The 17,397-nt window shown below is 39.9% G+C and overlaps 1 protein-coding gene across 1 annotated transcript; it reads left to right on the top strand.

The window, feature by feature from the left end:
• Positions 1-3,232: 3,232 nt before the first annotated feature.
• On the top strand, positions 3,233-17,070 carry gad2 (glutamate decarboxylase 2; the record flags this gene model as incomplete). Its single annotated transcript, XM_083677202.1, has 16 exons — positions 3,233-3,311; positions 3,636-3,698; positions 3,871-4,011; positions 4,467-4,700; positions 5,604-5,694; positions 6,503-6,615; positions 7,282-7,397; positions 8,127-8,206; positions 8,321-8,375; positions 8,580-8,696; positions 9,638-9,702; positions 9,969-10,047; positions 10,283-10,432; positions 11,478-11,585; positions 12,680-12,769; positions 16,897-17,070. 16 exons carry the CDS (start codon positions 3,233-3,235, stop codon positions 17,068-17,070), a joined length of 1,755 nt encoding a protein of 584 aa, XP_083533328.1.
• Positions 17,071-17,397: the final 327 nt, after the last annotated feature.

Here is a 17,397-nt window from a genome sequence, read left to right as displayed (position 1 = left end):
GCCCGAGGCATGACATAATGTCTCCCATAATGTGCCATGATAGTTTATGATTATGGACCTTTGGTGATGACAACTGACTTAACCCTGTTATGATACATGGAATACTAAGTCTATTGAAATGCCTAATGTAACACATATTATAAAGGCATTTTGTCAGTTGTCATTAGCTGAAGGAAATTGTCATACAATGTCATGATAGATGGTATGTCATGCTTATGACATTGGTATAAAGGTGTTGCATCAAGTAATTTAAGTCATCACTAGAGTTTGGGGTCTAGGTGCAACAAATCGGGATCAGGAATAGGATAACTGTATAAATCTGTAAATAGTGCTTCTAGTATAGATTAAGTCAACTCTAGGACTTCATTCTAAGACACAGATATATGGTATATACTGTAAAGCAATGCTGTTCAGATACACATACTTCTTATCATATGTTCTGTAGTGTCTTAATGGAATTTGATAGGAGTTGAATGTAAGAAGACACAGAAACAGAATGTTGTCATTAGGGATGACGGTGAGGTGCTTGGTAAACTACCATGCCACAGGTATCTTTAACATAATTGTCATGATGAGGGGATGTCCATGTAATTATATAACATTCACAAGTGTAGTCATCATTATCTTTCCTCCCTGCAGTTCAACGTTTTGTTAAAATCACTGTATTGAGTGAATGGTTTTCAGTGTACAGTATATTGTATATAGTACACAATGCTGTTATTTTAAGTTACCTTTCTGAAAATGTCTATATCATCAACTCAATACTGTACATCCAATATCATTGTTATTATCACAATTGTTTAAGTGTAAATACCTAAAAAATCTGGTAACTGGTACATATAAAATGTAAAAGTTACACTTGATGTACTGTTGAATAAATTATGTAACAAGGGTTAGGACAAAATGTACCATGTGTTTGGAAATGTGATGTACAATTGCTGTCCAATGTAATATTGTCACCAGCTTTAGGGTCATATTACTGTGTGTATCTTTTCATCTGAAACAAAGCATTATTGCTTTCCTTGTTTTCAATTAAATTGCTGCCCATATTTTGTCTTCTTAAATACATCATTTATAATTTATCAAATTGCTTGTGCTGTTTTTGTCATACAGTATATCACTTCTTTGGGCTAAATGTAGGCCTATAGCATCACTCTCCTTGATGTGACATGGAGGAACTTATGAAGAGCGGAAAGCCTGAACTCACTGATAAACCGTCACTCACTCTCACTCTCTCTGCATTTTCTGCCAGTATTTCTTGTTCTTGGGCCAAGACCCATCATTCAACTTGCATTCCATGTGGCCCTAACTGTTTATTGATGGTTGAGTCCTTGGGAGTGTTGGCATTCTGCCCTGACATTAACATGTTTTTGCCCGGACTTTAACTCCTCAGGACAGGTAATATTAGTAAAGTAGATGATACTCTGAATTGGGGTCAAATACATTTGTAATACAGTAATTCATTAGTTTAACTGGATATAGAATTTGAAAAACACATAATGACTTGCAAAGAAAAAAAAAAGTAATGTTATCCAAATAGTCCAAATATATAATGTATACAATTGCAGTGTTACCCATGTGACTGTAGGTTTATCCTTACTTATGTAAGTATTTTCCATTGACTTAGCATTTCTGTGCACCCATAACCTTTAAGTGTGACATTTAAAGGAGAAAAGCCTGTAGGGGTTGTTACTGAGTCGTTTGCTCTCAGCATGCACACTAGCACACATGATAGATGATAGCGTGCAACAGAATGTATAAAGCCCCAAACAACGCACCCTATTTCCCCGACATGACCTTATAGATGTCCCTTTTCAGGAGACTCACACAGTATCTGTTAGCTGTTACGTTACTTTCCATTGGCCATAATGACTCGCGTAAATAACCGTAATAAACGGGGAAGTAACCATTTCATGTTACTGTATGTGTGAGAGTGTGGTCTGTGCGCGCTTGTTGGTGTGGGTGCGCGTGCAGTGTGTGTGCAAATGTGGCCTTATTTCTGACATAAAACATGGTTCCCGAGGCATGTTTCCTATAGCTCTTCTCCTATTTGCAATATATACAATTCAGTTCAGTTGTAAATCTTTGAATCACAGTCTCACTTTTGGTTTATTATTGTGGATCATACATTATTTATGTTGAAAACAGTTTATTCGAACTGATGATTGGCACCTTGGGATGCTTTATGACTTTTGCTCTTGGACATACCACTGACAGCGGAGACGTTCCGTTATACTCTGAGCGAGAGCGATGGAGAGCTAAGCACAACAAATGGACCGGATTCGAACGCTACGCTCTGCGGAGCACTCGGCTTGAAATCGCCTTGAGAGAGAGAGGGACCCACGGGCTCATAGGCCACTAATGTCTCCTCACGGCGTAACGTTTCCTCTACTGGAGGGGTGGAATTATAGAAGTCGCCAAGAATTACAGGCGCTGTGGGGGATGAATTAGCGGGACTGCCAAACTGGGGGGAAAAGTTTTACAGATTGTTCGTTGGGTTTAACACCACACGACAGGAGGGGACACTGTTGGAGATGTGTAGTCACGACTCGCGACGAAACACAGCTCGTCATGAAGTGAATCACGCTGGAATTTCTTTAGTGACGTTGAAACTAGGTTAGCACTACGTTGTGACACATTTTCATCAGTCTCTTGTGGCATTATAGCAAACAATACACCCAACTTTTCACCGCTGGATTATGATACATTATTATTATGATACAGATTTGAGCGTTTTAGTAGGTGCTATCTATTAATAACTTAGTTATATTGGCACTTCACTTATTTTTTGTCAAAGTTAATGCGACCAAAATATAGAGGTTTTGCTTAACATAGCTGTTCACTGTCACTCTGTCATACTCTACCTGCTACCCTCTTATGAAATTTCCATGTGGTCAGTAGTGAGTAGCTGCGCTCTACACTAAATGGCGCTCTGGGTAACCGTCGTCGAATTTTCTGGGAAGACGCTGCCTTGCATTTCATCCGTGTACCTGTGGACGCCTGACGTACTGAAAAGCGTCTGGTGAAGAGATTGCTTCGTTGTTAGCCTTTTTCCAGTGTCTCCATCGAATGCACGGTTGGATTTTCCGCAGCCGGAGAGGACTCGGCGGGACAGCTTCAGCACCACGTCTGTGAACAGCTCCCGTTTCCCTTCGGCGCGTTTCTACCCCGTCTGGATGGGCTCTATTTGTCTCCGTCTCTCATAGCTCCTAACTGCTGGCGACTGTTTTCAATGGCATCACACGGGTTTTGGTCTCTTGGCGGAGAAAATGCGGGTGATAATAATCCTAGCAGCCAAAGCCCCAGTACGAGTGAGTATATTGAGTTTATAGGAGAATTTAACACATGATAGTGAAAATCTGAGAAATTAGCATGCGATGCTTGCAAACCACAAATCAATCAACATGTACAATGCATTTGTCAGGATAACTGGATTATCAGTGACCAATAGACGGTGTTGCATCTTCCCAAAATGTTGGTATGCTTCAACTGTTGGTATGCTAATATGTTACGTGAAGCTTCATTTTGCCGTGTTTCAGGCTTCTGGTCATATTAGAAAGTTGCAGAGATCCTACACAGATACAGTGGCTAGCCTATGCCCCATTATTCCTTCTTCTCTGACTTGCTCCCTCCAGCTAGGGCATGGTGCCAGGCGGCGGCCCAAAAATTACCTGGAGGCTTTGGATCGAAATTGTGTGGTAGGTTAATTCTAATAATGAAACAAATCAGTTAACCCAGACCAGTGAACAGCCTATATTTATGTATGCAACTGTACAAAATGGCTTTAAAGTGTCATTGTTTTTCAAGCGCATTAAATTCCCTTTTTTTATACTATTTTTATTTTTATTTCATGACCTGAAATATGTAAAGCTCTACTCAATGTTGGAGAGGACGAGAAACCAGCGGAGCCATCAGCCAAACAAGATGAGACAACGGCCGAGACCTGCGGTTGCAACAAACCGTGTAATTGCTCGAAGGCTACTGTCGGTTTCTCCGACCTCTATTCAACAGGTATATATACACATTACGTGACCATATTTTTCACAGATAGGGCTGGCCTACGAATACAGTGAGAGATATGAGTGGCTTTCTAAAATTGTATAATATAATTGTAATTGTATTTCTATAGGCCTACGGCAGGTTTATGGACGATTCAGTCACCTTCGCAAAAATCCATTGTCTATACATAATACATTGAGAATCTTCTATTATGCCACGTGGATATCTTTCACTACGTACAATTAGTTACATGTTTTCCAATAACAGCATAGCAGCATCATTGTGTTGGTCATTTGGGTGTAAATGCATATTATTAAGGTAGCTTATAACACCCGTAAACAGGTAGGCTATTTATAGACTAAAATATAATGTCCTCCATGTCAAGGTTAAATATAAAAGCTAAATCATTTTGAAAATGAAACGTAGAGCAAATTACCTAATGGTCTGTATTTCACATTGATTCACAGACTTGCTACCTGCGTTGAATGGTGACACGAAGACAATGACTTTTCTCCAAGAAGTTGTGGATATTTTGCTAGCATATATCGTGGAATCTTTTGACAGGGAAACGAAAGTCATTGATTTCCACTATCCCAATGAATTGATGCAGAGAAACAACTGGGAACTGCAGGATGAGCCAGAATCACTGGACGATATCTTGATAAGCTGTCGTGCCACTCTGAAATACGCTATCAAAACAGGTAGGCTATTCTAAACATAAGAGTTTTTTTCAATTCCAGGTGCAAATTGATTATGAGAGGAAATGTAAAAAATTGAAATTAATATTACGCATCCATTTCTTGTTTCAGCATAGCTACCAGTTATTTGTTCACATTTTGATGCGATATGAAGTATTTTGATTTCTAAATATTTCTTAATTCAACTGCTCATATTTTGCCTCAAAAAGCCACATTTAAGACGTCAGGCACCTATGCGAGTCAGTTATTTTGAAAGAGAAACTTGCCCGGTGAAAATTGGTCTAGGCCTACTATGTTTTCGTTGTCTGGTACTTTATTTATGATGTGGCAGTCAATGTGATGTGGTGGAAGTCTGAGATTGTATAGAGGTACCGAGATAATGATCATATACGTATGTTGTTTTTTTATATTCCCCCGTGTCGTTCTATTTAGAGAAATTTGTCAAACGGAGTAAATGGAAATTCACAGGACTTAGTAATTTATCTTCATCTGCCTATTGCCCTGGCCCAAAATGTAGTTTCAAAACGAATTTAACAATAGCAATACTACTTTCCTTCCTATGCCCTATTTAAAACCTATTTTACTTTTCTTTTCTTTTTTACTCAGGGCCAGTAAATTACTTACAAATCGTAGAACATTTTTGTCACGATTTCCTCCCCAACATTATAACCATTACAATACATAAATGTTAGCATTTGCATCAGTGCTAGAACACACCAAAATCGGATTGAGCCTTTAAGCAGCCACATACTATGTCAAGCTGTGCCAAGTGGTGACATTGGCACAAGAGGTGTCATCCAAACAGCAAAAAAATGAGTGGAAATTTAGAAATGTTCCTGACATTTGGAAAGACCACTTAAAATTCTGTCATCTCACACAATTTCCCCTTTGCTCTTTCTTCTTTAGCCCACCCCAGGTACTTCAATCAGCTCTCAACAGGATTAGACATGGTTGGTCTAGCAGCAGATTGGTTGACATCGACTGCCAATACCAATATGTGAGTATATGGCTTGCTTCATCATGATTCAAATGATAATGATAATAGCAATCATTTCCATTTCCTCTCCATCCAAATGCATTCTTTTTGGCATCTGCTCACACTGATAGTGGTGTTCTGCTCAAAGCAAGCAACTGAAAAGGGGTGAAATGAAAGGCGGTGCTGAATTCAATCCCACATTAATTTAACCCCCTCCCCATCCCCCCACATCCCTCCTCTTCTCCTCCCCTATCCCCATGGTGATTCAAGGGAAGAAAATTAGCCCTGAAATTAAAATTCATTGCAATTCAGGCTAATCTGAAGTAAATTTTGGAGTGTGCTGCATTATGATACACCCTGAAAGAGAAAGTCTTAGCAATGTAAGCAAAAATAATGTGTTTGCTGCTGAGTAAAGCAATCACAATTATTACAATTTTTTAACAAATGTAACCAAGCAAGACATACAATCTCAAGAATGCTGTGTGTTATAGATACTAATAATCATGTTTCGTAGTTTAAAGAAAAATAGTTTATCTTATTAGTATTGGTAATATTATGGTCACAGTATTATTTGACATATTACATTGCAACAACCTGCAACTACTACACAATTACAATTAGGTTACTGTAATTTTTCATTAAGGAGTTAACGAAATATCATCTACAAAGGTGACACTGGTATTATACAACCTAACATGCCACAGCATTGTAAGAAAATGTTAAAAAGTAGTGTGTCCCTCCTGCATTTAGTCAACCTTGACTTTGAAATATATTGTCAGCTGATGATTTGTTCTGAGCCCATGATTTGATCTCCCTTGTGTAAATCCAGGTTCACTTATGAGGTGGCTCCAGTCTTTGTGCTGCTGGAATACGTCACTCTGAAGAAGATGAGGGAGATCATTGGCTGGGAAGATGGTCGAGGGGATGGAATCTTCTCTCCTGGTGCGTATGTGACGCCAATCACTACCCCTCAGTTTCCACAGAAAATGGGCTTGTCCATTTAAAGCTCTGTGTCAATTTGCATTTTGATTATACTAAATGGAAAACTTTTCACAGTCGATTAGCAAGGAATAATTGTTTCATCCTCTGCCAACCAAACTGTTTATTTTCCCAGTCTGGACTCTTGGTTGACATGTAGTAAAGACCAATCAAAGGAATATAATGACAGTGAACTCAGGCAGAATATGTTTTTTTAGCTATTATACTGACATTGACAGCACATACAGTACAAACACAGTTGACAGAGTCTTATTAGGAACTCTGATATTAAACAATAATGTTTCGGATTTTAAGACTGTGTAATATGTGGATTACCACACAATTGTAAAATAGCAAACCCTTGTAAAATACAAGGCAGCTTCCTCCACGACAATGTCAGATAATGTCAGACCTTGGTATACCTTGGCTGTACTCTAAAGGCTGTGTCAATGAATACCCAATCATCACATTTCCCAAAATGTTGATAACTGACTTGCTTTGCAAAATGAAGTGATTGTGATCTTACACAAGTGATTAAAGAGATACTGATGCTTACACAAGTTACTGAGGATCTACTGTACTGATGCTTACACAAGTAATTGAGCAGTAGTGATCTCATCACTCCTCTAGGTGGTGCCATTTCCAACATGTATGCCATGCTGCTTGCTCGTTTCAAGATGTTTCCCGAGGTGAAGGAGAAAGGAATGTCATCGGTCCCTCGGCTGGTGGCCTTCACATCTGAGCATGTAGGCCCCTTTACTCCTTCACTCTTTGTATTGCTTTGTCTAGATTCAATTGGTTTGTTCCTTTCTTTGAATTCCTGTTGTTTCCTTTTTTATGGTAAATAATTTGTCTCTCTTTGCCGATTTTGATAAAGCTTCATAGTGATTTTTTTGCAATGTTTTGGTGAGTGATTACACTCTACATCAATAAATAAAATTATAAATGTCCAGCATTCACTACACAGTTGCATTGGATAGTTCTGCTGGGCCAAGGTGAGCATCAGAATCAGAATTAAATCCCTCTGACACCCTGCTAGGGTAGCTGTTATAAAGACAGGTCACATTGGGTTTTTCTTCACTGATGTATTTTTGTAGAAGTGGGGCTGACATATCAGCCATTTGTCCAGCAGTATCCGGTGTGTGTGTTTTTTTAGGTAGGAAATGTCAGTGTGTCACGTTCACACTGGCAAAGCTAATGTGATGCTGACATTCCATGTGACAGTACACAAGGATACTCGCTGATATCTCCCTGCTAACCCCTGCAGCTTTCCTGGACATTTAAGAGCAGCTAAAATGTAACATTCCTTTTGCTTTATAGGGCAACATTCCAAAGTTTTACTGCTTTGTATTGTTTCGCTTTCCTAAGGCTTGAATTCCCATTATAGCAACATTAGATGAAACACATGGAACAATAAATCTTATTGGTTATGAAAGTTTATGTGAGTTTATGCTATCTCTGTCTTCGTCTTTTAGAGCCATTTCTCAATCAAAAAAGGAGCGGCAGCCCTTGGCATCGGTACAGAGAGTGTCATCTGCATCAAAGCGGATGAGAGGTACAGTACAGTAGGCTTCTGTCCTACGTAGCATGGCCCAGGTGTAAAATAAAACATAGTGCATATCATAATGGCAAAAGCATTGAAGCAATAAAACCGCATTTCCCTCCGCAGTGGTAAAATGATCCCATCTGACCTTGAGCGGAGAATACTGGAGGCCAAGCAGAAGGTAATTTCATATACAGATCCATACCCCTGTACTGTATTAAGCAACGGGTACAACTTCAGCCATATGTATATTACCACATCTACCATGAGGATGATCAAAGAAATTTGGCACGTGTTATGATATCCAGAATGACATATACTGTAGATGATATGAACGTATGGTAGTGGTATGGAAAATTATTTTCACCATCTCTTGTATTCTCAGGGCTTCGTGCCATTCTTTGTGAGTGCGACGGCTGGTACCACGGTCTATGGAGCCTTCGACCCCCTCATCGCCATCTCAGATGTCTGTAAGAAGTACAATGTCTGGATGCACGTGGATGTGAGTGGAAAGACTCGTTTTTGTCTAATTTCTGTGCCCCCTGCCTAGTTTTTTGACTGGTGGAATATTCATTTCCTGATTTTTGACAGTCTTCTCAAGTACGATGTAAGGAATTTGTGTACACACTTTTGGCTAGCTCCTTTACATAACAAGGTCAGGATTGAAATTGTTAAGTGTGTACACTTCTGGTTCAGAAAACAATTGTACATTGGCATCAATCCACATCCAGATTTTTGTGTAGCAGTCTCATAGCTTAGCATAAAAATCCGCCAATTGCAGGAATCTTACGTTGAATTTGTGCAAGTGGATGTTACATACCCAAGGGAGCACAGGTCAATAAGTTGGTTATTATTACCTCATCGCATGGTAAAGCCATTACATTTAGCCTGAGATGTTTGAGCAGGGACACGGGACTACAGATCTTACCAGCCAGAGTTTGACATATGTAATATATCTAGATCCCCTCTGCTGCTTTCAGCTGACCTAGATAGGAGCCAGCCATAACACTGGAGATTAAGGAAACTGGAGCAGAGGCTGTAAATCATCTTTTCCCCTGACTTCCCCATCATGACGTCTCTTGCTGAAGGACTCTATCTGTTAATGGAGGTGATTTAGGCATGACATAGGGACACCTCTATTGAGACACTGGAAGGAATCCATCAGTGTCAAAACAAATATCCTCGTCATACAATGTTCCTCATGTTGCCAGAGTAGAGGGATCTCTAACATGATGCTAGATGTGTTTATGCCTTTGATTTGTGTGATTGGCGACACTTTACATTATGCATCCCTTTAACTAAATGACATGTTATATAGCCTTATAGTATTCATACTGCTGCTATTCATAGCAGCTGTTATGAATGTATATGTTAGGCAATATAACACTTCATATGTGGGTGCCTCAAGTACAAGGTTACTGAACTGACTGTCTCTGTCCTCAGGGTGCTTGGGGAGGAAGTCTCCTCATGTCTAGGAGGCACAGGTGGAAGTTGGAGGGAGTTGATAGGTCAGTGATACCTCTTAGAAAGTGACCACACATTTGTACTGTATTGTTGTAGTTATATGGCTTTAATACACATTACTTATTTACCTGCCCTGGTACTTTTCTATCCATTCTATTGATATTTTCATTTTATGACTAAAACTGCTAGAACAATGATGAATTTCAGACACAGATTCAAGTATTTTTCAGGGTTACTGTAAAAGGTTGCCGTGGTATTTTGGAAGTTTGGGGTATTTGACCACTGTATTTTTTCTTTTCTTCAATCACAGGGCCAACTCAGTGACATGGAACCCTCACAAGATGATGTCAGTCCCACTACAGTGCTCTGCCTTGCTGGTCAGAGAGGAGGTAAGGGTGGAGGTCAAATATAGTCTATATTACAAAAATCCCTATCACAGTAGCATCTTCCTTAAACACTCATCATGATATCTCCGTTCATAATACTTCAGAACAGGTAGCCAGCTAGTTCCTCATAAGCCACAGTGGCACAAATGCATCTGTATTGACCTTAATGCTTATTGGATAATATGCTGTTGTCATTGTTGTCCATTCTGAAGTGTTAATCTCCTCCTCTTCCTCCTAGGGTCTGATGCAGAACTGCAACCAGATGCATGCCTGCTACCTGTTCCAGCAGGACAAGCACTATGACCTGTCCTACGACACTGGAGACAAGGCCCTGCAGTGTGGACGCCATGTTGACATCTTCAAGCTCTGGCTTATGTGGAGAGCTAAGGTGGGTCCATCATCGGTTATTTCTTTCTCTTGTTGTATGCCTCAGTTAAAGAAACCATGTAGAGTCCCTCTACATAGGCTACCTTTGTTTAGTTGCCTTATATCTAATTGTAACATTGAGTAATAGTACAGTAAGAGCATCCCAGGCAAACAAATCCTTGTCTTAACAACACCTGACAATGTGGCTTGGCTCTGAAGCCAGTCCTGGTCAGCAGGTAGCTAGTCTTACCCCTACTGCCTGACAATTGAGGGGAAAGGGGTAATTGCTTACCTCAGTGCTACAATGGGAACTGACAGGAACCTACATTGCAAAGACAAGGATGCAGCATTGTTTTTGCTTGGGTAGCATTTGAACAATACGTTTTAGTGTGCCAAGCATTCTCCTTCCAAGTGGATGTGTATTATTGTAAGAGAGGTCAGATAAACTGTAGCTTTGAATAACATTTAGCTTATAGTGTTTATAGTGTTTTTGATGTTTGTGGCAATGGTTCTGTGATGTAGAGGATTATGAGATGATGCTAATATACAGAAGAAAAACAAATAGCTAAGGTTTATTTTTCAAATGGTGTGTAGCTCTAAAACTATATCCAATCTAAATCTCATTCATATGAAATCACAAACATTTAAATCAAACCGATTCATTGTTATACAATTGCACTGTTATGGTTGTCTTTGACCATGCCTTTAACCTCCCTCGCAATGTTGCAATATGGCAGGCATATTTTAGATTACTAAATCAGTTGTTATGGTGGTTTAAATTAACTGTCTTTGATGCATTGAAATAAATCATACTATATTCAGCCAAATAGGCTATCCAGCCATAAAAGCTGTGTGCTCAATGGCATGCAGATATGTAACAATCAGTGATTTTGAAAGCATTGGCTCTAAGTAAACATTAGCTGATCCTGAGAGATCAATGTTGCATACAAATTGAAATCCAGGAGAACTGCAGTAGTCACTTTCTCTCTCCATTCACATTTTCTGTGACTATGTATATGTAAACACCATGTCCATGGTGATAATTGTGTTTTCCCCTTTACTGACAGGGCACAATCGGGTTTGAGGCTCAAATTGACAAGTGTCTGGAGCTTTCTGATTACCTGTACAACAAGATCAAGGACAGGGAAGGATACGAGATGGTCTTTGATGGGAAGGTATGTTCATTGTTCATGTCTTTTTTTGTGTAATTAGAGTGAATAATAATACGAAATAATCACAAAAATAAAAGGTCAGAGAGAAGAGACCCTTTATTTTACATATATTATTCATTTAGGTAATGAATTGGACTGCATATTGCTTCTTTTTTTCAGTGTTTTCAATGTCATTTACAATACACGTATGTATGGAGTTGCTTTGTGTGTGATGTATGCCCTCTCTATTGTCTGTCAGGATAATGTGCTGCTATTATGTTTAATGGACAACATATAATGAGCTGTCATTATCCAAACCTCATATCCATATGAATAGCGCCATTTCCTAAATGTCCTGTGCCAAGAAAAAAGCAAACCCAAATCTTTTGTTAAATTTAATGTGATAACGATATGAAGCCAAAAGCTAATTTGAACACATACTATAGAACTAGGGCATCCAGAGTCATTTAAAGCTCCTATCTATTCTATATTCAGTCATAGACAAAAAGTCAGAGACCATTGTAACACAAAAGAGAGACAGGAAGAACCACAATCCTCTGGACATTGGCCCAGGTGTTCAGTTGGTTATGTCTCTCAGCGAGCCATTGCATTTGGCGCAAAGCATATTGAGACCCAATGGCCGAGCTGCATGGCTAGTCAGCCATTGGTAATGAATAATTTTTACCAGCAAGCAGGCAGGCCTTTTTTCTCTCTATTGCATCTGATGCCAGAGAATAGAACTGTGATGCATTCAGACATTGCTAGTGGGTCTATGATTGAGCTCTACCTGCCTATTACTCAGACCACCCGACACACCAAATGGAACGCCTTTGTCAGGTTGTGAATTTCTCTTTTCAGTATGTAGGATGCAGACCAGCTTGATAAATTGACAGTCGTGATAACGTTAAGAGGTTTCTATTCAGTAGATTCTGAGTGGATTCCAATATTCTATGATTTCTCTAATGGATCTTTCCTCTCTCCTGTGTGCATGCGTGTGTGCTTTGGTGTATGCGTGTGTGCATGGATGTTAGCCCACGTCTACTCTCGTACGTCTACTTTCATCTATAGTAATTGACTGATTGATCATCTCTCATCCTCCCTGTTCTGTGTTCCCTCAGCCTCAGCACACCAACGTGTGTTTCTGGTACCTTCCTCCTGGCGTACGCCACCTGGAGGACAAAGAGGAGAAAAAGAAACGCCTGCACAAGGTAACTTCAAATAGGGCCCCTTTGTCCAATGTCTTCCCTTGGCACACATGTACATTACTCAATTCAGCTTGTCCACGACATATCACCTTCACCAGAAACAAAATGACTGCCTTTTGATGTAATTTCCTAAAATAGAAGTTGTTTGGGTAAACGTTGGGCATACAAACATCCATTCATTTGCACAACCTTGATGACTCAGATTTTAGTATGAGAAAAGTTATCATAGGCTGTGTCAGGGAGAGTGAGGGTGTGCGTGGGGTTGGATTGGAGGCTGCCTGCTGCTCATGAGTTCAATCATTGGACGTCAGCCGTGACTGTGGCAGCCACTCAGAGGAGCCGCAGCAGGGGCCCTCTAATCGACAATTAGGAATAACAGATGGCGTGCGTGCCAGCCATACAAAGAGGTCTCTCTCCCCCCCCCCCCCCCCTCTCTCTTTTCTAAACTCACATATTCTCACTGTGTCTCACAAACCTGAATGAGACATTCCTCCCTATTTTCCAAACACCTGCCTATCAGCATAGCAGGGCCATGACTCACTTGTTAAGAATTAGTGACTAAAAGGGTGCTGTTCTGATGTTTTTTCCACAGACACCAGCGTGATTAAGTAATGACACCCATTTAGCACAATTAAGACCACAGGGAGACCTGTCTCACTGGAAGACATTCTATTCCATTTTCCACTTTGCTTTGCTTTTACCACCAATGTTCTAAAGAGAGAATTTAAAATATTGGTAGTGTAATGATTTGTCAAAGGATGGACTGAAATGATAAAATGGATGATTTATTGTTATTTCACTGAAATCACAGGCTTGCCAGTTGCAACAGGACACCTGCAACAGATTTGGGATAAATTACTGTAATTATGACTGTGAAGTGCAGGATAGCCTATTGTGCTGGCAAATGCACTGCTGCAGCCTCTGTAAGTGTAAGCTAATGTAATTCAACCCTGCTAACCAGAACACTGGGGCTTAGATCATAAAAGGGACTGTAATATGAAGTCTTTTGAATCTTACATGTTTGGATATTCTGCTGTATGTGTAGAGTAGAGGCAAGCATTAAGGCAATATCCCCTTTCCCCTTTGAGCTCTACTGAACTCACTGATATTTTCAAAGTTCCTTTGCATGCTTTAACTTAATACCCCCAGATATATTCTAATACTATGCTAGACTACCCCAGACATTGAGGTTGTATGAGTCGTTGCTCTCCTTAAGCTCTGAAAAGGTCATCTCAAGTAATTGCCACCTAGCTTTACCTCTTATTGTTATCCTTAAGCCAAATGTGCCTTACAAAATATACAAGCTTGAAGAAAGTTTTTCTTTAGTATGTCTCAATGCTTTTTTTGTTAGTTCCCATGACTTACTCTACAGTATGAGACCTAATTGTGCATGATAGACAATCAAATAGGTCTGAAAAAGCCTTCCACATTATTAATGTGCCTGTCCAACCTGACAAGATTTTCTGCTGTAGCATATAGACAGTTGGCATATTCAAGTGGAATGTGAATAAAAGACAGTTCAAGTGCATGAAGCTGATATTTCAGTGGTGAAATTGAAATAGAAGCCATTTTAAGGTGTGGTGGGTGGTGAGCTACAGTATTATGTATACAGTGCATTCAGAAAGTATTCAGACACATTTTGTTATGTTACAGCCTTATTCTAAAATGGATTAAATTATGTTTTTGCCCTCATCAATCACACAATACCCCATAATGACAAAGCCAAAACAGGTTTTTAGAAATGTTTGCTAATTTATTAAAAATAAAAAAATGAAATTACATTTACATAAGTATTCAGACCCCTTTACTCAGTACTTTGTTGAAGCACCTTTGGCAGTGATTACAGCCTCAAGTCTTCTTGGGTATGACACTACAAGCATGGCACACCTGTATTTTGGGAGTTTCTCCCATTCTTCTCTGCAGATCCTCTCAAGCTCTGTCAGGTAGGATGGGGAGCGTCGGTGCACAGCTATTTTCAGGTATCTCCAGAGATGTTCGATCGGGTTCAAGTCCGGGCTCTGGCTGGGCCACTTAAGGACATTCAGAGACTTGTCCCGAAGCCACTCCTGCGTTGTCTTGGCTGTGTGCTTAGGGTCGTTGTCCTGTTGGAAGGTGAACCTTCGCCCCAGTCTGAGGTCCTGAGCGCTCTGGAGCAGATTTTCTTCAAGGATCTCTCTGTACTTTGCTCCATTCATCTTTACCTCGATTCTGACTAGTCTCCCAGTCCCTGCCGCTGAAAAACATCCCCACAGCATGATGCTGCCACCACCATGTTTCACTGTAGGGATGGTATTGGCCAGGTGATGAGTGGTGCCTGGTTTCCTCCAGACATGACGTTTGGCGTTCAGGCCAAAGAGTTCAATCTTGGTTTCATCAGACTAGAGAATTTTGTTTCTCATGGTCTGAGAGTCCTTTAGGTGCCTTTTGGCAAACTCCAAGCAGGCTGTCATGTGCTTTTTACTGATGAGTGGCTTCCATTGGTGGAGTGCTGCAGAGATGGTTGTCCTTCTGGAAGGTTCTACCATCTCCACAGAGGAACTCTGGAGCTCTGTCAGAGTGACCATTGGGTTCTTGGTCACCTCCCTGACGATGGCCCTTCTCCCCCTATTGCTCAATTTGGCCGGGCGGCCAGCTCTAGGAAGAGTCTTGGTGGTTACAAACTTCTTCCATTTAAGAATGATGGAGGCTACTGTGTTCTTGGGGACCTTCAATACTACAGACATTTTTTGTACCCATCCCCAGATCTGTGCCTCGACACAATTCTGTCTCTGAGGTTTACGGACAATTCTGTCGACCTCATGGCTCTGACATGGACTGTCAACTGTGAGACCTTATATAGACAGGTGTGTGCCATTCCAAATCATGTCCAATCAATTGAAATTATCCCAGGTGGACTCCAATTAAGTCATAGAAACATCTCAAGGATGATCAATGGAAACAGGATGCACCTGAGCTCAATTTCGAGTGTCATATAAGGGTCTGAATACTTACGTAAATGTGATATTTTGTTTTTTTATTTTCAATAAATTAGCAAACATTTCTAAAAACCTGTTTTGCCTTTGTCATTATGGGGTATTGTGTGTAGATTGATGAGGGAACAAATGAATTTAATCCATTTTAGAATAAGGCTGTAACATAACAAAATGTGGGAAAAGTGAAGGGGTCTGAATACTTTCCGAATACACTGTATGTCGGCCTATATTATGGTTACATACATCATTGCTGCTATTTGCCTGACACATTACGTTTGATCGTTAACGTTCACCAAAACAACGTAAGACAGTCGAAATGCAATGAACAAAAGAAAATCATCCAAAATTATTTAAAACAATTACATAAATCTGACAAAACCTTCATGCAACGTTTTGTTGTTTTGTCTGACAGTTTTTCAATGTTTTGTCTGCAATGCAATGTTCCTGATAAAATTGTGTCTCCACAGCCAGAGAGTGCCACTGCCATTAGCTATGACAGGGCAGTGACACATTCTCTATCTCCTGCAAACTTGTAATTGAATATGCCTCAGCACGTCAAAGGATATAAAATACACACAGCCAGAGGGACATAGGCTGAGCACTAATTAAATTACTTTTCACCATGTCTCATTGCAAGATAACCCTGCAACTTTGCAGTGTCGGTCAAAGTCTTGTGAACCCTGTTGGTTCTAGATTTAGTTGTCACCCTTGCTGCCAAGCTGGCTATTTTTGGGGCTTGTCCACCTGGGTGAGAGTAATGTTTGCATCTGTAGATAGGTTGACTGACAGTGAAAGCTAACAGCAGTTTGATAAAGTGAACTAGATTAATGTGGTAGCGCCATCAGATTGTGTACAAAAATAGAAGTGGAAATGACATTAAAGGGGTGTCTATTATGTATTGGATTTTTGCAACTGTATTTAAAGAAAGATTTCCTTCGGAAATAGAGCTTTGACTCGTTGAATGCAGGGATTTGATCTATTCAATTCATTTATTCATAACAATTTCTATTAAATGGCTTTACAAAGTTTTGAGGCTTGAGATTTTATAAAACAGGTTAATTTTGCGAGAATTTGCATTGTCATTGATTTTCCATCCCATCCTTTCTTATAATGGTTGAAAAGTACTCACAGGAACACACTCATGTGTTTGTATGTCAGGTGGCTCCAGTGATCAAGGCCAGGATGATGGAGTATGGAACAACCATGGTCAGCTACCAACCGCAGGGCGATAAGGTCAACTTTTTCCGCATGGTCATCTCCAACCCTGCTGCTACCTTTGAGGACATCGACTTTCTTATCGAGGAAATCGAACGTCTTGGGCATGATCTATAAGACTTGTGTCACCAAAATGTCCCTTACTTTTTCCCCTAGACGGATGAAATGTTTGTCGTGAATGTACTGTTAATCTATTTTTCTTTCCTCCAAAGTCACATAAAATAGTATATTTAAGAAAAAATTATCTACAGATATATCCATATTTATGTATTGTAGCTTTGTCGTGGACCGTCTTGGTCTGAAGCTCTGTAAAAGTGCTTCTGTCTGCCTTTCCTAGTGTAGAGTAGTGTAATTGATGTAACTTTATATGTATTTTTGTGATATGAAATGCTAGTGCAATAAGTTGATGAGGAAGAGTTTATTTTCTAATTGTTCTCATTTGTC

Source organism: Argentina silus, assembly GCF_951799395.1.
Source record: "Argentina silus genome assembly, chromosome: 1".
Classification (NCBI taxonomy): Eukaryota; Metazoa; Chordata; class Actinopteri; order Argentiniformes; family Argentinidae; genus Argentina; species Argentina silus.
This window is presented reverse-complemented; position numbering and strand designations above follow the sequence as displayed.